Below are 21289 nucleotides of genomic sequence, written 5' to 3'. Positions count from 1 at the left end.
ACCCATGCGTGGTTCATGAAGAACCTAGAAGACAATCAATTATTTCTGTTTTTTTTTCTATCCACTTTTAGATAAGCGGCACACCTGCGAAGCTTAGAATTAGTATACCTAGGTAGGACTAGAGAGACAATCACTGTATCCTTGTGTCTCTTGAATGTATGGATATATAGGTTACCTCCTCCTCGACTTGGGACGTGTTATTTCGGAGCTATGCAATGTGTTTTATTTTTAATGTGTTGATGTTTATTGAAATATTTAGAAGCGATATTAATGGATATAATTGCTACAATAACATTGTATTAAAAATGTATATTTCATGTCAAGGAAGTTTAACAGGATGCAGCAATTCATTTGAAAATGCATCTTAAAGTGTAAATCCCGTTATAAAAAAATTGATAAATGCAATTCCGAGGGCATCGCGTCACCAACACCAGCTGATTTCTAGAAGTTGCCATCGCTTTCCGCTGGTCTATTTCTGGCCATGACAACAGTGAGTTTAGAAATAGAAATGGGACACACATTCAAGATTCTATTGAACGAGTCATTCACAATGAAAACAAAAGAAAGACTAAAGTGTACATGGGTTCCTTGGAACGTGTTCTCCTTCTACCATTTTGAACCGAAATGGTGCGTTGCAGGCAACTTTCAAGCAGTCAATTGCTATAGAGTTTTTAGAATATCGATCGAATTTATAAACAAAACCACGTGAATAAAATGTCACAACGTATTGTAATACATTATTTTTAGTGAAAACTTAATTTTTATATTTCAATATAACTTTTAAAAGAATTCTCAAATCATTCAAAAATGACTTTCATACAAGCAGAACTTTGTTATATTTCAGGTTTTTAAGTTTATTGAGTCCAGTATTGCCAAAACGGCCGTTCTCTGTGACAAGTTTCAGCGGTCGTACCAGTAAAGAAGCGGTCGCAAAAGCTCTGTGATTCATAGTGGGGTGCGTCGCTCTGGTTTTTCTTGCTCTATGATGGCATGACGTCAGCTGGAGTGGTGTGGTGTTGCAGAGTCACTGTGTTTGAGCACAAACAAGCCGCTGTTCCGGTGGGGGACTGAAGTCGGACTGTCCTGCTCAGGCAGCCCTTTACTGGGAGGACCCCTCCGCCGACACCAGCTGTGCCGCCCGACTCCATGGTAAGAAGGAGCGTGACCACCGACAACTGGGTGATGGCGGGCGAGTTGTGTCAGAGAGAGATCATGGGAGCAGACCCTGGAAGTCGTGCGAGGTCTGGACAGCATAGTAGCAGTCACCTTTTATCACAACCTTGTTTCAGGACAGGTGATTCCGAAACACTAATCGCTAGGCCATTATTGGATTTGTTTAGAAAAGCGAAACTGGAGTATTTGGAAGGCTGTATTTAGTTTCAGGCGAGTAGTTGGGTGCCCTGTAGGTTGGGTTGTTTTGTTTTTCTTCTTGGTGTTTTGTGGCTGTCAGCTGCGACAACAGTCACTTTACAGAGAGCGTGGAGGCGAAGTGTTGTAGGAGGGGTCTGATTGTTAAGCATCTCGGTACGGCATGATGATATAGTGATACACGAAGGGGGTTGTTATGGTTTTCTTCCATAAATAAAGCTTAAGATGTCATGATGAAGCTGCGCGCAGTATATTTGTTACTGCTTTCAAAGCAGGTTGTTTGGTGAATCTTACTGAATGAAGGGTTTTAGCGGATCTTGAGTGCAGCAATGAACGAGTGGGCCTCGGCACGTTTTACAATGTAGCATATCCGTATGTGCGTGCCAGTTGCCCGTGTTCTCCTTCTTTTGTGATGTTTGTGTGGGGTGAGAATTGGCGCAGTCTCACTGCGTGACAGTGAGATTAACAAGGTGTATCTGCTTGGTATTCGGTAACCCACTTTTTGCTATAGGTCTGTACTAGACAAGTTGGTAGTGTGACTGACCGCCAATCTCAAGAGGGTGAATGTGAGCTGTACAGGTATCTGTCAACACAAGTAACCCAGTAACACTTGCACTCTCAAGGTTTCAGTTATAAATATATATTCATGTATTTACACCAAGTTTTAGTTAAGCATACTTTAAAAAAGGCAATTTTTGTAACAGTCAAGCAAACTTTGGAATTACTTTACACAGTCAATGAAGTGGGTGAGTCTGCTTTGGCTATGCTTAATTAATTTCTCCTACACCCTGAAGTGACTTAAATTACAAGGATAATATTGAATTTATATACAACACCAATATACTTTTTAGACTGTTTCAGGAAGGGTTAGGGAAATTAAAAAGGTTCAGAACATACTTTCTTATACAGTAAGACAGTTGGAATCCTCCAAGAAAATCTAGGTAAGTCTTTCTCAGCAGTAAAAGAATTTAACAAATTACAACCTATGACAGGACAAACAATGCAAAAGTCAATGGATTTAGAACTGCCAAAGTCAATTGGACAAAGTCTATAGTTCTGATAGTCTTTCAAAAAGTTAGTTCATAAAAAAAAAAAAAAAGTTCACAAGAAACACTGTTGGGCCTCAGTGTGCACTTTCAAGTGAAAAACGCATGACTTTTTAGTTTAAAAGAAAGTGCTACAGCTAGATTCAGTCTTGCTACAGCCAAGCAGGCCCTGGTTCCTGAGCCTCTGTCATGGGGACAAGACTGATATCTGGAGGGCTCCTGTGGTAGTACTCAGGAAAGGCTTCGGCGGCTACGGGCTTCCTTTGATTCAGCAGCACTTCACTGTTTAAGTGCTTCGCAAACAGCACATAAGCAGAACGATTAACTCTGGTTTTCCTTGGTCCTGGACTCTGTGAGGAGATTCTGGATCGAGATTTCCTGCTTCTGCAGTGTCCTGAGGAGGCTCCTGGAGCTTTTGGCTGGATTCATTCCACGGCAGACATTGCACTCGTTTATGGACAGTCGACCCCTAGCATTGGGGTTCTGCAGCACTGAAGAGGCACAGCAAGTCCAGGGGTTTTGCCAGGAGTTCGTATCTGGGTTAGTTGGTCCCACAAACCCAAGGGAAGAATTCGTCCTGCCTGGGGCTTCTGACGAGGTGAAAAAGGTCAGCACAGCAGCAGGGCTTCACCAGGCTTTTCAAGGTCCAGGTGGTTGCAGTCGGCTTCCCATTACGGTTTCTTCTGAGGATCTTTCTTCCAGTGGTCAACTCTATCTCTAGTCCCAAAACCCTCGCTTTTTTATGTCACTCGCACTGCATGGCAGCTGTCCTTCCTGGACAGCCAGCTGGCCAATCAGATCTTTTGTGCAGACATACCTTAAGGTATGGGGAGTTTTGGGATCCTCCCTCACTTATGCCCTTGCAGACACACTGGAGCCAGGGGCAGGCTTCAGGGTTGAAGCCCGCCAAAGCACCAATTATTTAAATTGGTCTCGATGCATAGAATAAATAAAATAAAGAGTAAAAGATCCGAAATGACAAACAGAAAATGGCAAAAAAAGAAGACGGGGCCATTTTGACAAAATGGTCACCCTTGGGTGCTGTACTGCAGCTGAAGGTTCAGCCTGCGGTAGAAATACACACTGTTAGTAAATATTAAACCACTGCCACCAGCCGTTTAAAGTAGTGAGGGTAACAAAATGTTACATGATAAAGTGGACTAAGGGGCTACTAGGTAACCCCCTCACCCCCCAGCACTCCACATAAGATAGTGTTTGCTGGACCCACAAAGTAGAAAGGTAAGTAAGATGAAATTGATCTTACTACTCTTGGGAACAGTAGAGAAGGGATTTCTCGGTGACACTGCACTGAATTTGCCATGTGTCACTATACAAAAAGCGGATGCCTATGGAGTTTGTCAGACTCCAAAAAACAGTGAAAACATGAAATCCAACTAAAGGTCCCACTCACTCAGGAGTTAAAACTAAAAGTCCTAAGTCCAGCAAAAGAGCCAGGGGTCTCCCTAAGGTGGGAGGAATTTAGCAATGTGTTAACCTTGTGTTAAAAAAACTAAACTGCACTGATCAATACATTTACTAAAGCAAATTAAAGTTGTTTTCCGTACTTTGCCATTTTGTTGAAATTGTGCACGGCACAATTGGTATACGCAATCATGAATCTCTTTTTCACTTTCTTGCGCTCTGACTGTCTTTTTTTGAGCAACTCATGATGCCGTCATCAGTGAAATCGTTCTCCTGCAAGTTTCGGGATGATGGCGAGACTACCGGGCTCCGTTACCTCCACATCCGCCCTCTTGTCCCACTACTCCAGAATGAGGTTCCCCTCTTCCTACAGGAAGAACCTGTTTTCCATTTCCCATAGCCACGTCCCTGCCTGGACCATAACAGTTCTCTTGTTCTTGCCTCTGGCAGAACTCCTATTCATTGCCCCCCCCCCTTCCTGGGTCGGGGGGACCGTTCCTGATGCCTGTGCCTTGGCTGCTCCTGCTGTGGACCGCTCGGTCAAGGGGATGTTTAATTTGGGGTGTCCTTGCTGTACATTGACCCTCTGAGGTAGGCAGGGTGCCCTGATCCTTCCACGGTTACTGGCATAGCCGAAGGTGGGCCCCAGCTGTTCTAACCACAGAGCGGATCGGCTTGCTGCAGCTGCCAGCCTGGGGTGATCGGCCCCCAGGTGGAGGTAAGGAGTTGGGGGCTTGCCGGTTCCCTTTTTGTTTTTCTTCCCCTTCTGGAGCTTTTGGATTCGTGGGATGACTGAGCAGTGGTTGCCCAGCAATGCTTTTTTCTGGCGCTATGTCTCTTGGTTGGCTGGTATTGCCTCTGCGTTTTCAGTGTTGGGCCTATCATGAGGAAGCGCTTTGCTAAGACATGTAGAGCCTCGCTCCCCTCCTCCTTTTCCTCTCACTCCCAAGAGGAGAAGGGGGAGCAGGATACCAGAAAACAAGCTTCTAAACATTTTCAGAAAGGCCCTGCAGGAGGAGGGTATCTAGGTCACCGCAGTAGGGCGGGTATCCCCCTTCCTGATTCCTGCAGCTTGGGCGGCTTGCTCTCCTCCAGTTCTGCAGAGTTTATGGGCAAATACTTGGGCAAGGAGGCGACTGCTGATGTACTGCTGCAAGTGTACCGCTATATGGGGTTCCGAGCTCCCGCCGTCTGTGTTGTGTTGATGTTAGGGAAACCTGTACAGCGCATGTTCACTCTAGGGTTTTTTGGCGCTAGAGTGCGAGGTCGAAACCTTGGGTCATAACAGCTTTCTAAAGCCCAAGTGATTGAATAATTTTTTTTATCGCTAATGGCAGCTCATTCCAAAGCAGAGCTGCTTCTATGTAAAATTCACGGCCTCCAATCCGCACACATCGGAAGGAAGGTACGCATAGCCGAGGCAGAACGCAGACAAGGCGCAGGGTAGTAATGCGTACATTTTTGCTGTAAAAAAATTTGGCACCCTGGGCATGCGAAGCACGATGAATAAGGCTTTGAACCTGATGAATTGGGCAACCCTGAGCCAATGAAGGGAACGGAGCACCAGTGAGTTGTGGGGCCAATAGGATGTACTTGTTGCAACGCAAGCTGACTGTGCATCTGCCGGATCAATCCCTTAGGCTGCGCCAATTAAAGAGAATTACAATATTTCAGCCGGGTGGGATAGCACTATTGCTGCCACCAGCAGCGGACGAAGGGAGGCAGAAATCACGGGGAGCTCTTTCTTTAACACTTTCAAATGAAACGGACCAGACTGACAAACGGCTGCTATTTAATTGTCCATAGACAGGGATGCAGGCAGGTCTGGGGTAGTACTGGGCCCCCTCTTCCCCTAGTTCAAGTTTGAGAGGCTCCCCCACCCCCCCAAACCCACCCTCCTTGCTGAGATTAAGGCTGAAGTCCGTTGGGAATGGACTGAACCGGATAAGACTATGGTCCCCCCGCTTTTTGGCTAAACTGTATCCCTTGCAGGGGGAAGGAAGTGGCCATTCCGCAGGTTGTGTAGCTCCATGACATAATCCCCAGCCTGGTGGGGATGCCGCCTATGTCTGCCGAGGATCCCATCACGGAGCCTGCTGACAGGAAAGTGGACTCTGACCTTGAAGGCTTATGGGGGTTCCTGTCTGGCCTTGCATTCTGCCACACACTCCTCCTACACAGCAGAGGCTGCACCGGGGGGGGTTGAAGTCCGCCACCAAGGCTGCATGGCTCTGACCTGATTCTGCTTGTGAAGGCTGCTGCCATGTCCATGGGTTCTATAGTCGTGGGTCACATGCACCTTCACACCAGGGATTGGAGGATGGACTCTAGGCAGAACTCTACAGCAGTGAAGATTCCCTTTTGAAGGCCGCATGTTCAGGCATAACCTTGCAGACCAAGTGCACATGGTTTTTTAAGCTGAGCAACATGCAGGGCAATTGCAAAGGAAGTCTGCTCTTTTTACCAGGGGTCTTGTTCCTACTAGTCAGCCGCAGCGTTCTTGAGGTCACCCTAGTGTGCAGGGTTGTCCTGTGATGGGACAGAGATGGCACTGCAGTCGGGTCTCCCCTCAACGCCAGCCCAAGTCCTGTTGCCTTGCCGGTTAGGGGTCTGAGTTTTTCTGGAGATGCCTCGGTTAATCGGCTGGTGTGCTGGGGGTACAAGCTGGAGATTGTCTCCCTTCTCCCCCTTTTCTGTTTAGCACAATTCAGACGTCCCTCCCCAGGCATCCATCAAGAAGTTGGCCATGCGTCGGGACCTACTCCCAAAGAGTGTAATTCGACTGGTTCCATGAGTGAGCAGGCTCTGGGTGTATACTCCATGGCGGTCCTGGTGCCGAAGCCCTTTGGGTCATACCATCTCATCATACACCCAAGTCCATGAACTGTCACGTTCTGACTCGACATTTCAAGATGGAATGTCTTCAACGTGTTAGTCCGCTTGTGAGAGACTTGGATTTCCTGGCATCGTTGGATCTGCAGGATGCCTACTTTCATGTTCCCATCTGTTAAAGGTTTGTTGTGGGAAGGGAATATTTCCAGTTCAGAGCCTTGCCTTTGAAGGCAAGCGTCCCCAGCCAGCACGATCCTCCCCGCAATGAGAGACAATGAAGGACTCTCCCAAGTCGGGAATAAAGCCAAGACCGAGTGCGGGTGAGCTTAAATGGGAGTTTATCAATCAGAATAGGGCATGCAAAGAACTCTGCAAACTCTGAGAGCGCTCTGTCTGACAATAGCAAAGACAGGCGTATATATTTACAAAACACGTCATCAGAACCTACATACTATAAGGGGCACAAGTTCAATGGGATTGGGTGGTGATGACTAGCTATAGGCGCTGCTGCGATGTGGTTGGCCTTGGCTGGAGGATGTCACTGATCAGCCTCGTGGGTTGGGCTGGGCCTGGCGGGTCGGCTGAGTTCATCCGGGCGGTGTTGTGCCATCGTGGCCAGTGTCGGAGATGAATGTCTTTTCCTGACTTATTTGCCCTAGGCCATGCACACCGCAGTCATTCAGTCATTACAATATTAACTTCTTTAGTAAATCTTCCAATAGGTTATTCTACAGGTTAATGCAACACAGGAGGGAATGCACCTTGTGAGGGGTCTGATGGTCATTCGTCAGGGCATGGTTACCAGTGTCCTGTTGACCGGAGCCATAGGTTGAGGGGCTAAGCTTCAGGGCATGGGACGGGCGGTACATGCCTTCCTGTCTTAGATGTTGTTATGAATGTGCCGCTGTGTGTTGTCACAGTATTGGGTGTCCTGATTGCACAGGGCCATAAGTCTAAGATGATCCGGTGGGTTGTGGGGTTTACGAGGGGGCGCCTTTGGAGTTGTGTATTCAGGCAGAGGTTTAATGCTGTGTTGTAAATAATGCAGGTGGCGGGCCGTGGCCTTGGGTGCTGCAGAGGGGACTACAAATCTTTGAAGCGGCTCCAGTCTGGTTGGGGGAGGTGGAGCAGCGCGGCGCAGGCCTCTGTTCTCTTGTTTGGCAGTCTTTGCAGGGTGGGAGGGGGAATGGCCTTGCACATATTCACAAAAGGTATCTTCCTCGTGTGTTGCCGACTTTAGGTAAAAATATCACAAACATTGGAACACTCTATAATACTTACTCGGAAACGTACATTTCAATTTTACTAAATGTGTCTCAAATATAGCCAGTCTGAGCACCTTATTTGTACACTGTTTTACCAATTCCAGCGTTTAGTTATATGCATATACATTTTGCAGTAAGTGAGGTAGTAGCGAGGTTAGTGGAGCACATAGAAAATGGCTCTCCACCGTACGTGGCGTTAGTAGCACATAAGGGGCTTACACATATACGCATGACAAGTATATTTGCGCGCGTCCTTCACATGAGCCCTTTGTATGATTACATTCGCCTTCCCTTGTACTCTAGCAGCACTAGTTCGGTTATTGTGTGGGTCCACGGGGTGTAAACTTCTCATAAATGCTCATAATGAACAGTCCCCTGGAGGGCTTCTTAATTGTTGGCACCCAACTGCAGTGGTGGGGGTTTTTTATTGCTATCATCAGGTGAACATGCATTCTACCATGTTTATATATTTTACAGGCATCCTTAATGGAAGAGGCTTCGTGGAGAAATACACACTTTACAAACAGTCCTGGCATTAATATTTGGGAATTTTCTGCTTTCATCCGATGACCATGTTACAGTTCTCTCCATCACCCAGGCCTTGCTGACCGGGTCATGCTGGGGGCAATGATGCACTGCGGAAGGTGAAATGTTACAATGTTAATGGATTACGCTAGCTCATGTCCGTCTTGTTCGTGGGAACGGGCTTGCAGCGGATCTGCCAGGGTGCTGCGGCAACAGGGATAACTGAAACTCTCCGAAGGTGGGGGCCGCGCTACAGTGCGCCAAGCTCACACCATCTTTATTAGACAAAATGGTTTCTAAGGCCTAGCTAAATTCAATACGTGTGGGCAATGTCTTCAGCAGGTGAGCCATCCACCACCTGGGCCCTGGTGGTATGGAGGGGACGCCCGATGAGCCATGGCCCTCACCTGGGGTGGGGATGTAGGCAAGGGGGGTCTTTTGGACCACTCCTCCCCTACATTTCCCCCCTTTCGTTACTTAAGTAACGAATACTTTAAGTCTTCCAGTCTCCTACATTCTGCTTCGTCCATCACTGCCTCATCCCATGCAGGTGTGCCTTTTATGGGCATCCATGCTCTGCACACCCCCCTTAAGCTCTCCCCTCTTCTGGCATACTCATCTGGGGTACAAGTCGGGTATATACATCCGCCAAATCTACCCACACCTCCTGGTACCATTCTAGTACACGCGGCTCTCTAATGGTGGTGTGCCACGCCTTATCTATGATATCCTTGTCGTGATAGATGGGCACTAGCTGATATCTTGGTGTGTCATCTGTTCCTGTTTGTACATGCACTTCCTGCATGTTTTGCATGGTACCACGGATGTTGCCCATTGTCACCATCATCATTGCACCATTCGGTACTGCGTTAGCACAACATCGAAGACCCACCTGGCACAGGCAAAAAATTAAAAGGAGGAATACCACAGCTGGCATCTCAAATTTCACAGTTGTTCCAAGCCATGAGGGGACCCAGGAGAAGATGTTATCGAACCATGTGCTGTCTTCTGTTCCACCTTCCATTTTAATTTTTTCTCCTAGGTTGTGGACTGCTTCGATCACATGGGACAGGGAGCTGTTTTCTGCGTCTTCAGAAGGTACGAAAGTGCAGCAGGCACTTCCGATTTTTCGGCAAACACCTCCATCCATTGCCGTCAACAGGTCCAAGACATACCTGTTTTGCGTGGTCATCAGCCGCAAAGCTCTTAGTTCCACTTTGATTACGTTGAACCCTTCTTCAGTGTCATTTGCCAGCTGAATCAATTCCCGGCGTGTTATCTGGAGCCATTTTGCGTTTGCTCTTGCTTGGACACTTGAAATGAGTGAGGCAAAGAATGTTTCTGCGGAGCTAAATAGTCGATATCTGTCTGGGATCTGAGCCAACAGTTCTGATGATGCCTTTGATATGTAGTTTGATGCTCGTCTGTTACGGGTCAGCACCTCTTCCTTGCTCCCGGAGGACAGGAGATACATTTGTGACTCCGCAGACGGTTGGGCCGCACTCTGTTGTATGCGTTCCTGTGTCCTTTTGCTCCCATCGATATGGCTTTCTGGTATTACCATTAGGGCTGAGTGCAGAGTGGCCATTGAGCAGCTGCCACTCCGTGACTGGGGAAGGTGCAGATATGCCTGGTTACCGCAGACCCAGTACGTGTCCATCAGGGCCGCTGTCCCTTTTTTCAGATCTGGGATGGTGAGGGTCTTGCTACAGTTCTTGTTTGCCCCACTGGAGGTTTTCCCCTCTGCTTTAAAACATAGTTCATAGTCTACTTCGTTCTGTAGTTTGAAGGGTTTTTCAATGGCGGTTACCCAAGTTAGTTTTGAAATGTGTTCCTTCCATACTGGTGTGCATGTTTCTTCTATCCATTGCAATTTCTCTGGTGCCAAACCTCTCAGTGCTTCAGCTTTACACATTACTTCTTCATCCTTCCACTTATTGTCCGAAAAAAGTGTCCCTTGTATCACAAAAAAGGGTTCCTCCAGACATACCACTCCTGCCGTCCTTGGATAGCAAGTTTTCTCGTTCTGCAGCATTCTAAAAGTAACTTCGTGTGCCTGGAAGGTGTTCTTAATCCTGCATAACGTGAGATGAAGGAGACATTGGGCGTCTATAATTGGCAACTCTTTGGGTAGCAATACTTTGGGTGTACCCGAAGCATGAGGAATGAGGGAGCAGACATAACAGCTCTCATTTGTTGTTTGTTTCGCTGTGGCACTCATATCTGCATACCATTTATTTGTCTGGTGGGGGTGTCGTGGGTCTTCCATTTTATCCAGTCCTAACCCATAGTACTCATCATACTTCCTCCTCCCTGCTTCCCTTTTTCGTCTGTTGTTCTTGTTCCTCATGTACTTCCCAGCCTCCTGGGCGAGGGACAAAATAGATCCCCCTTTCTCATTCCCGCCCCCTTGGCCCATGCATCATATAATATTTTGTGTGTTGCTAGCATCTTTTCCTTTTCGTCCTTGACGTTATCTTGCAGGTTGTTTAATATGGGGGCAGGTTGGCTGGTGGGGTTTTATACAACCACGATATGGCAGACGGGTTTCGGTCATTTAAACTGCGAACATTGTACTTAGACATCTTTGGCGGAGACACTGTGCTATTTTGCATTCCACCCTGTAGCCCTTTTTTTCCTGATATGACCGCATTGGATGGTGTGGTATGATAACCCCATACAAGTTTAGTTCCGTCCCATACCAAAAAATCACCTTCCCTAGTATTGACACTTGCAGTTGTATTGGTCCCAGTAGTGCTGTTAATCCCAGTGCTGTTAATCCCTCCCCCCTCGTTCATCTCGATAGAGATGAACGCTACAAACCAATATGTAACCAGGCCAAACATTATTATAAAAAACAATGTAATGCACACAGATAATCCACATTCATACGAATATCTGCATCTCTCATTTAATGATTCTCTCATTCTACTAAATCTATCCGTTGCAGGCTGCCCGTTAGATGCCATGGTAGCTCCTGTTTGAGATATAAAAGTGCATTAAGTGCATGCATGTAAACATTTTGTTGGCACTATCAGTACCAGTGTATATTGACAGGGAACGGAAGCGGGTAGGGTTTGTAGGGACCGGGATGCACAGACAAGGGTGTAAAACACTTCATAATTTGTTCACCTTATTAATTACATATAAGTCAAAGACATAAAAGGAAAAAAAAGTTTTTTTTTTTTTTCGTTAATATCTTAAAAATGCAAGTATACTTATCAGCCATTTGCCCATTCAGGCGCATTACTGTCACACACGCACACACACAAGTTCATATTTAGACATTCTGCTCAGTTGCATTGTTTGCTGTTGTCTGTGCCTCCTCATCTTCCTCCTCCTGCACATTACTATATGCTTTTCGTACATCTGTCAAGTGTAGCCAGTATTTCAGGCCCTTTACTTTTACTGCCGTGGGCGTGCAGAACACTACCTCGTATGGGCCATGGAACCGTGGTGCATTCCATCGACGCACAAAACTCCTGACATAAATTAATTTGCCCGGCATCAGCTGTAGCTGTTGTTCAGGCTCCGTGACCGACCCTGTTATGTCCACCCTCCTCTCTAGTGAAGGGTGGAGAGAGCTGCTTTGATATTGCGCGCGCTGCCCTTGTCAATTTCTTCAAATAGTCTGTGAACTCATCTCCCAATATCGCGGCGCTTCTGTGTGCATCTGAGTGTTCGCGCAGTGGAGAGTGTGCTGTGTTCATTCGTCTCCCAGTCACGATCTCGTGCGGGGACAAATGGTGGTCTTTGCTTGGCTGATTTCTCAGCTCAAATAGCGCAAGGGGCAGACAGTAAATCCAGTTCTTTTTCAATGAAAAGCATAGTTTTGATAACCTGCCTTTTACAGTCCGTTCATCTTTTCCACTACGCCATTACTTTGAGGATGATAAATCGAACACAATTTATGTTTTATTCCCAATAATCTAGTAACTTCCTTGAAAAGCTCATTTACAAAGTGAGTGCCGTTATCTGAGCGAATCACGTCACAAATTCCCCAGCGCGGGAACACTTCCCTCACTAGGAACTTTGCAGCGCTTTTGGCATCAGGTCGTGCACATGGGCCTGCTTCTACCCACCTTGAGAATGGGCATACAACCACAATCATGTAGCGTGCCCCATTACACCTTTCTCCCATGTCCGCGTAATCAATATGTAGCTCTCTGGATGGGCCAATGGGTTTTGGAATTGTTCCCCGGAGCGTGCGTAATGTCATTCCTGAATTGTATATCTGACATGTTGTGCATTCCATCGTTAATCGAGATACGTGCTCCTGGAGACAGGGCACGAACCATTCTTCCTGTATTTCTGCTGCAATGTGCTGTTTGGTATTGTGTGCATGGAAGTGTAGTTGTTGAAACGCAATTTCCAATAACTTGATTGGCATTACCACTTTCCTTGAGTTGTTTTGTCGCCACATGTCGCCGACTTGCTGCACCCTCGTTTTGTCCACATCAATTTTTCGTCTGCACTAGCTCCTTCCTGTAATTCTAGTATTTGTGATATAGGCATCATGTTGTAGCCTTCTGGGAGCTCTTCGTTTGTGCTGTAGAATGTACTCGCCTGCTTCATATTTCTGAAAATAGGAAGCTTCCTTGGCGGCAGCGTCCGCTGCCGCGTTTCCCAAAGACACAACATCTGTGTTGGATGTATGTGCTTGGCACTTCACTATTGCTACCGCTGTGGGGTCTTGTAGGGCCTCAATTAACTCTTTCAGCAAATCTGCATGCTGTACCGGTGTCCCGTCTGCCCGTCGGAACCCCCTCCGCCCCCATCTTGCTAGACCTCCATGTACTGTCGTCGTCCTGTAAGCTGAGTCTGTATATATTGTCACTGAGCAACCCTTTGCTGCATGTAGTGCTTCTATGAGCGCAATCAGTTCTGCTGCTTGTGCGGAGTAATGTGATGGGAGGCGGTACTGCACTAGTGTTTCAAACTCACCGTCTTCTAGCCTCACCACTGCCATACCAACATGTTTCTCTCCCGTGTCCACGTCAATCGATGCAGACCCATCCACGAAGTACACTTCCCCCTCGCTCAGAGCGTTCTCACACACCACTGTCCTCCCCTCTTTCTCCTGTGTAAGTAGCACAATCGTGGTCCTGCATGTCCTCTAGTGTGCACGCTTCTGTAATGAATGTTGCAGGGTTCACTGTCTTGCATCTCACCACATGGATATTGGCGCTAGAAAATATGATCTCATAGGCTGTTGCCCGCTGTGTTGTCAGTGTGCTTTTTGACCTCTCAAGTATTGCAAATAATGAATTTTCCACAAACAATGTCACGGGGCATCCCATTACTATTGTGGCACTTTTCTCAATCGCGAACGCGGCTGCAGCGAGTGATTGCTCGCACGCGAAATGGCCTTGCATCACGGCATCTAAAGTACCACTATAGTAAGCCAAAGGCTTGTGTCCTAGCGACGTCTTTTGTGTCAGTACAGAGTGTTCCCTTGCAGTGTGAGAATAGGTAAAACTCGCATCCATAATCAGGATTTGCTAGTACTGGAGCGCTTGAAATTAACTCTTTTAATGATTTGAATGACGCACTCATTTCTTCTGACCATTCTATTTTTTTATTTTCCTGTTGTGCTTCTTTGAGTGCTTGTAGTAGGGGTCTCGTGTATGCTGCATAGTCTAATATCCAGGCTCGGCAATAGTTGCACATTCCCAAGAATTTCTGCATGTCTTTCACTGTTGTGGGTTCTCCTACTGATCTTATCGCTTCTACCCTGTCGGGTATTATTCCTTTTCCATCTTTTGATATCAGATGTCCCACGTATAAGACCTCTGTCAGGCAGTACTGTAGCTTTTCCTTGTCTACCTTGTACCCCTTATTGGCCAATAGTCAGGAGTGTTGTTGAATCCTTTCTGCATGTTTCTTCGTCTTGTGCACACACTAGTAAATCGTCTACGTACTGAATGATCGTGCTCTCAACTGATAGATTTCCCAAGTCTTCATGCAGTATGCGGTTGAATATGCTTGGGCTCTCACAGTATCCCTGCGGTAATCTGCAGTGTTCATATCTCTTTCCCCTTAGTGTGAATGCTGTCAGGTATCTACTCTGTTCGGCCAGGGGGATTGAGAAAAATGTGTTCTTCAAGTCCACTACTGTGAAATGTGATGCCGTTTTTGGGATGCTGCATAATATTGATGCAGCGTTCGGGACCAAAGGGAACTCTTTCTGAATTACATCATTTAGGGGGCGTAAATCCTGTATCATCCTCCAAGACCCTCCCTTTGCTTTTTTGATTGGATAAATACATGTGTTACATGGGGAGTTTGAAGGCACTATTATCCCTTGTGCTAGTAGTGCATTTATTGTCTCTTTTATCCCTTCTTCAGCTTCACGGGACAATGGGTACTGCTTCACTCGGGGTAGAATTGCTCCTTGCTTTAGTTTTATTATCACAGGTTGTACTCCATGCAACAGCCCTACATCATGGGGGCCTGTCGTCCACAAACTATTTGGTACGAGCTTCATGTCGTCATCGAAGAATGACGGCGGTGCTCCTACCACTGCCATCAGCTGAGCTGGGATTTCCCTTGCTTGAATCAAAATATCACAGGGCATCGCTATTTCCATTACAATTTCACCATCCCCCTCTGCGTCTGAAAAGAGATCCTCATCTGTTAAGTCTCTTAGGGCGATGTTGGCATTCGTGCACAGTACTGTACGCCACTCAGATCCTTCCATATCTATTCCAATCACCGCAATCCTTTTCGCTGATACCTGTACAGCATGCAAGTCTAATGATACCACTGATCCTGGTGCTGTGTCGGGGCACACTATGGGGCGAAAGAGGAACTCTGCTGGAATCCTCCAGTCCATTCTCCTCAGCTCTGGAATTATGAGGGCCAATGTCTTTAGCCCTTCAACAAACATCTCCTCGTCTTCCGGCAACCCGCGTACTTCTTGTGTGGTCGTGCGGGCTTGTACTACCAACATTGCACGCAATCGGCATATTCCGGGTGTTGAACACACTATACCTCTCTCAGTGAATGATATGGTCATGTTGAGCTTACTCAGGAGATCCCTCCCTAGTAAATTTATTGGTGAGTGTTCATAATACAGCAAAGGCGTCTTTACTGTTTTACCCCCCACCGTTACGTCCAATGCTTCTGTGTAAGGAACTTCAATTACAGCCCCAGAGAACCCCTGCGTCTCTAACCTCCTGTTAGATAACGGGAACCGGCCCTCCCTAATACATGATTTCTCCGCTCCCGAATCCACCATGAATATGAACTGCTTGTCTCCTATCTGCGCCCCTACCAATGGTTCCTCTGCTGCATCGTAGGTGGTAGATAGAACTGGACACACAAGTGTTCTCTGTGGGCTGTCCTATGCGGGGTGTCTCATCGCCCCCCCCCCCCTTGATTGAAGACACTCCCTGAAACTACTGACATGCTGCTATAGGGTGCTGGTGCGGGGGCCCCGTTTGCTGTTGTCGCAAAAGGGTTGCCTGGCGTGTACTGCATATTGTCATTGTTTTGTGGGTGGTTCTGTGTTCTATACTGGTGCCCCTGTTGTTGCTCATTATTACCTTGGCCTGGGTTTCTCGGTTGTTGTTGTCCCATAGGAAGACCATATGGGCTCCCCGGGTGGGGATGGCCATACTGTTCTACCTCTTGGAACCCGTTGTTGGGTCTGGCTCTGCACTCCCTAGAGTAATGCCCCCATCTTCCGCAGTTCCAGCAACTCCCTTGTGCACCTCTAGGGCCCTGCCATCCATTTCCTCCCATTCCCCCGTACCCCGGTCCACCTCTTCGGCCCCTGTACCCACCTCGTCCTCCTCGAGGGGCCCACTCCTGCCACTGCGACCCTCCGCCTGACTCCTGCTCATTCCACTGCCGCTGTCCTGCTCCAGCCCAACTAGTTGCCATCCTTCCTTGTATTGCTATCAGCCCCTCTTCCTCCTCATCTCCCTCCCTGCTGTGGGGAAGTGCGGCTACAGCCGCTGCAACCTTCACCAACTTTGTCTGCACTAGTTATCTCTTCTGCGCCACCTCCTTCTCCCTTTCATTTATTCGCTTACAATGGTGCACTATTATGCTCTGAATCTCAGGCCATCCCTTCGCTTCAATACCTGCTATCTTGTCGAGCGCCTTTTGCACTTCCTTTGGGAGCCCTCTTTTTATAATAAAGTAAAATAGAGATGTCGATTGATACCAGGGCGTACCCGTTTCTGCTCTCCACATCTCTTGGACTCGAAAAATGTAATCCATAGCATCTTCCCCGTCATTCATTGTACACTGCATTACTGACTAAGTCTGGTGTATCTGGAAACGTTTCCCGTAAAGCATCCCACACCCTTGCGCGTACTGTGTTGAAGGAAGCCCCATCGTGGTGGTCGCAGCCTAATGTTACTCCTGGGAAACCAGCCTTGACCCATACCCTGTCGGCCTGATCGCCCACTGCTGATACAAGCAAACTTTTCACATCACCTATTGCTAGGGGTACCCCAGCGGTGTGTTTCTCAAAGGCGTATATCCATTTACTTGCCCCTCCCGATAACGGGGGCAATAACTTTAATAAATTGGCTTTATCCATCTGAGCCCATGGGATATAATTCGGCCTCCCTCCTCCCCTATGTATCAATGGGAGCTGTAGCCTTCCTTTTGTCGTTGCATCTGCACCCGTTTTGGCTGCTGATGTTCCCAGTGACGCCATTTTCCCCACCCTATTTCTCAATCGTCCCGTCCACTCATCGTCCAGTCTTTCCATTGAACATGCACCATCTAGCCTCTCGCTTTCCCCTCCTATTGCCATACTCAACGTGTCGCTTTCCTCCAGATCGCCCCTTATATCACATAGTAGTTCCTCTCTGTCCCCTATAGGCCTTTCTTCATTATCAATACATCCCTCTTGTGTCCCTACTTCAATTATTTGTGTCGGTTCTTCCTCAATTCTGAACAGTATTTCACCTTTTTTCCACCCGTTTTCAAGTGTTCTATTCTCACTTGATGCTCTAGACGTGCGCCCTGATCTTGCTGCATTAAGTGCTGTTAGTTCACATATGTCTTTTATCCTTGAGAGCTCATCTTTCGCTATTGAGAGTCTTGATTCTAAATCATCTGTTAGTTTTTCTATGTCCACCCTCTGTGTACTTGCCTGGGATCGCTCCCTTCTACTTTCATACGGCGGGGGTGCCGTTGGCCGGTGGGGTGTAGTAGTTGTCGGGGGAGGCACATAAGTGGGGTCACTGTACCCTTCTGCGGGCACAGGCTTGTTTAGTATCGGGTATAAGCTTATTACCTCCTATAGGTGGCTCTACATTTGGTGATTCCTTAACATCTTTCTGTATCATCAGTGGTGGATGGTAGGTCAGCATTTAATGCTGGTGCTTTAGGCGGGGGTATCTCTTCAAATAACCTCCAGAGATCTAATATTTCCCTCCTATTGTGCAACTGTTTCCCCTTGTATTTCAAACAAATGCATGTGGCCACCATATCCAGAACACTTTTGTCAAATGATCCCCCCTCGGGCCATATCTGGGGTAACCCCTCTCCCTTCAGCTCTGTTATCCATTGGTCATGATATTTCTTAAATCGCTCCGCGTACCCTGGTAAGTTCTTACAAATATGTGATAAGGGTGTTTCTGCCCCCATTTTTGTGCCCTCCTAGTACTTGTGTGTCTCTGTATGTCCGCAATTATAATGTAGACGTATTACCAATATGATTTTTCGTCTTCTATTTCACATTCAATAATGGGCTCCTTTATGTTCTTCCTTGCCTGCACAATACAAAACTGGCTGTACAGTCTCTATTCTATTCTCTTTGGGGGGCACATACAAGAGCAAACCATCAGTGATTTCAACAACATTAACCCGGAAATCAAAAAGGTACACACTCATTTCACCTTGTCATTTTTGTCTTCAAGAAGCTCTATCCGGCCACACTTACCATGACCATTCAATTACTATACATTTATAGCCATTTTACACACTCACAGCACCAAATTGTCTTCTGACGCATACGAGGTGCACACACCTCTCTGTAACACTATTCACAATTCAAGCTGCCCTCCCTTTCCTCCCTAGCCGGCTGTCCCTGTCCATCTTATTCAGATATATGGATGCGCATATATATATATATTACATATATTGGTCTGCTCTTCCCTCTTCTAGTAGAACTCTCTCTCTTACTTTCTCCCTTTACTGATCTCACTTTTATTTTCCCCCAACCCTAAAGAAAAGAATAGAAAAAAGAAATAGCAGTCACTAATATATTCTCCGTGTCCCCCTTTGCCAGACACTTTTATTTTATTATCCACTTCTTCATATATTCCCAGTACTAGTCAATATAGCACTATGCAGCGCCGCCTTCCACCCCTTTCGGAGCTAGGTTCCCGTCACTTTTATCTCTTATTCACCTCTTAATCCTAATGGCCATATGCAAAGAAAGTTTAAGATGATCCTTAGTAGATCTGCGTACCCCCTTCTCTACCCCTCTTCGTTCTGTCCTAGATTTCTTCCTCCATTCCCTTTACGATCGCTCGCACTCAATACTCACGTGCCCGTCTTGAACCGATAGTCTCCGAAACTGGGTCCGTCCAGGCAGTGTTGCCGTCTGCTCAACAGTCAGACCTGGCACCGGCGAGCGGTACTCAAAGGGGATTTTTCAACCGGGATCCCGTACCCCCTCTCTCTCTATCTTGAGTGCGCACTTCTTAGTGTACCGGTCGCCGTTGGCAGGCAGCCTCCCGGAGCCGGCTCACCGTGCGTATCCCTTTTCGACCGGAGATTCTCGTGCCAAAAGGGGACGGTAATGATAGGTCGGGGAAAAAATAATAATCACGCTTTCGGGGTCACCACTGAAGGCAAGCGTCCCCAGCCTGCACGATCCTCCCCGCAATGAGAGACAATGAAGGACTCTCCCAAGTCGGGAATAAAGCCAAGACCGAGTGCGGGTGAGCTTAAATGGGAGTTTATCAATCAGAATAGGGCATGCAAAGAACTCTGCAAACTCTGAGAGCGCTCTGTCTGACAATAGCAAAGACAGGCGTATATATCTACAAAACACGTCATCAGAACCTACATACTATAAGGGGCACAAGTTCAATGGGATTGGGTGGTGATGACTAGCTATAGGCGCTGCTGCGATGTGGTTGGCCTTGGCTGGAGGACGTCACTGGTCAGCCTCGTGGGTTGGGCTGGGCCTGGCGGGTCGGCTGAGTTCATCCGGGCGGCGGTGTTGTGCCATCGTGGCCAGTGTCAGAGATGAATGTCTTTTCCTGACTTATTTGCCCTAGGCCATGCACACCGCAGTCATTCAGTCATTACAATATTATCTTCTTTAGTAAATCTTCCAATAGGTTATTCTACCGGTTAATGCAACACAGGAGGAATGCACCTTGTGAGGGGTCTGATGGTCATTCGTCAGGGCATGGTTACCAGTGTCCTGTTGACCGGAGCCATAGGTTGAGAGGCTAAGCTTCAGGGCATGGGACGGGCGGTACATGCCTTCCTGTCTTGTTAGATGATGTTATGAATGTGCCGCTGTGTGTTGTCACAGTATTGGGTGTCCTGATTGCACAGGGCCATAAGTCTAAGATGATCAGGTGGGTTGTGGGGTTTACGAGGGGGCGCCTTTGGAGTTGTGTATTCAGGCAGAGGTTTACTGCTGTGTTGTAAATAATGCAGGTGGCGGGTAGTGGCCTTGGGTGCTGCAGAGGGGACTACAAATCTTTGAAGCGGCTCCAGTCTGGTTGGGGGAGGTGGAGCAGCGCGGCGCAGGCCTCTGTTCTCTTGTTTGGCCGTCTTTGCAGGGTGGGAGGGGGAATGGCCTTGCACATATTCACAAAAGGTATCTTCCTCGTGTGTTGCCGACTTTAGGTAAAAATATCACAAACATTGGAACACTCTATAATACTTATTTGAATCACTCGGAAACCTACATTTCAATTTTACTAAATGTGTCTCAAATATAGCCAGTCTGAGCACCTTATTCGTACACTATGTTTTACCAATTCCAGCATTTAGTTATATGAATATACATTTTGCAGTAAGTGAGGTAGTAGCGAGGTTGGTGGAGCACATAGAAATTGGCTCGCCACCGTACGTGGCGGTAGTAGCACATAAGGGGCTTAGACATATACGCATGACAAGTGTATTTGCGCGGGTCCTTCACATGAGCCCTCTGTATGATTACATTCGCCTTCCCTTGTACTCTAGCAGCACTAGTTTGGTTATTGTGTGGGTCCACGGGGTGTAAACTTCTCATAAATGCTCATAATGAACAGTCCCCTGGAGGGCTTCTTAATTGTTGGCACCCAACTGCAGTGGTGGGGGTTCTTTATTGCTATCATCAGGTGAACATGCATTCTACCATGTTTATATATTTTACAGGCATCCTTAATGGAAGAGGCTTCGTGGAGAAATACACAATTTACAAACGGTCCTGGCATTAATATTTGGGAATTTTCTGCTTTCATCCGATGACCATGTTACAGTTCTCTCCATCACCCAGGCCTTGCTGACCGGGTCATGCTGGGGGCAATGATGCACTGCGGAAGGTGAAATGTTACAATGTTAATGTATTACACTAGCTCATGTCCGTCTTGTTCGTGGGAACGGGCTCGCAGCAGATCTGCCAGGGTGCTGCGGCAACAGGGATAACCAACTCTCCGAAGGTGGGGGCCGCGCTACAGTGCGCCAAGCTCACACCATCTTTATTAGACAAAATGGTTTCTAAGGCCTAGCTAAATTCAATACGTGTGGGCAATGTCTTCAGCAGGTGAGCCATCCACCACCTGGGCCCTGGTGGTATGGAGGGGACGCCCGATGAGCCATGGCCCTCACCTGGGGTGGGAATGTAGGCAAGGGGGG

At 47.3% G+C, this 21289-nt stretch overlaps 1 protein-coding gene across 4 annotated transcripts in view; it reads left to right on the top strand.

The window, feature by feature from the left end:
* The first annotated feature begins 865 nt into the window (after window positions 1–865).
* The window catches only part of OSER1 (oxidative stress responsive serine rich 1), a 94018-nt gene continuing 73594 nt past the window's right edge, over window positions 866–21289 (top strand). Inside the window, exon 1 of one of the 4 annotated variants that reach the window (XM_069651316.1) lies at window positions 866–1149. Coding sequence is in view for 2 of the 4 variants with exons in the window: in XM_069651314.1 (XP_069507415.1) it covers window positions 1147–1294 (148 nt within the window). In the remaining 2 variants the exon portion in view is untranslated. Of the gene's footprint in view, window positions 1295–21289 lie in introns of all 4 variants that reach the window. The other 3 variants (XM_069651315.1, XM_069651314.1, XM_069651317.1) reach the window with 3 other exon arrangements.

Source organism: Ambystoma mexicanum, chromosome 3p, assembly GCF_040938575.1.
Source record: "Ambystoma mexicanum isolate Mex_15411 chromosome 3p, UKY_AmexF1_1, whole genome shotgun sequence".
Lineage (NCBI taxonomy): Eukaryota > Metazoa > Chordata > Amphibia > Caudata > Ambystomatidae > Ambystoma > Ambystoma mexicanum.
Note: the sequence above shows the minus strand (reverse complement) of the source record. Positions and strands in the feature narration are given on the sequence as shown.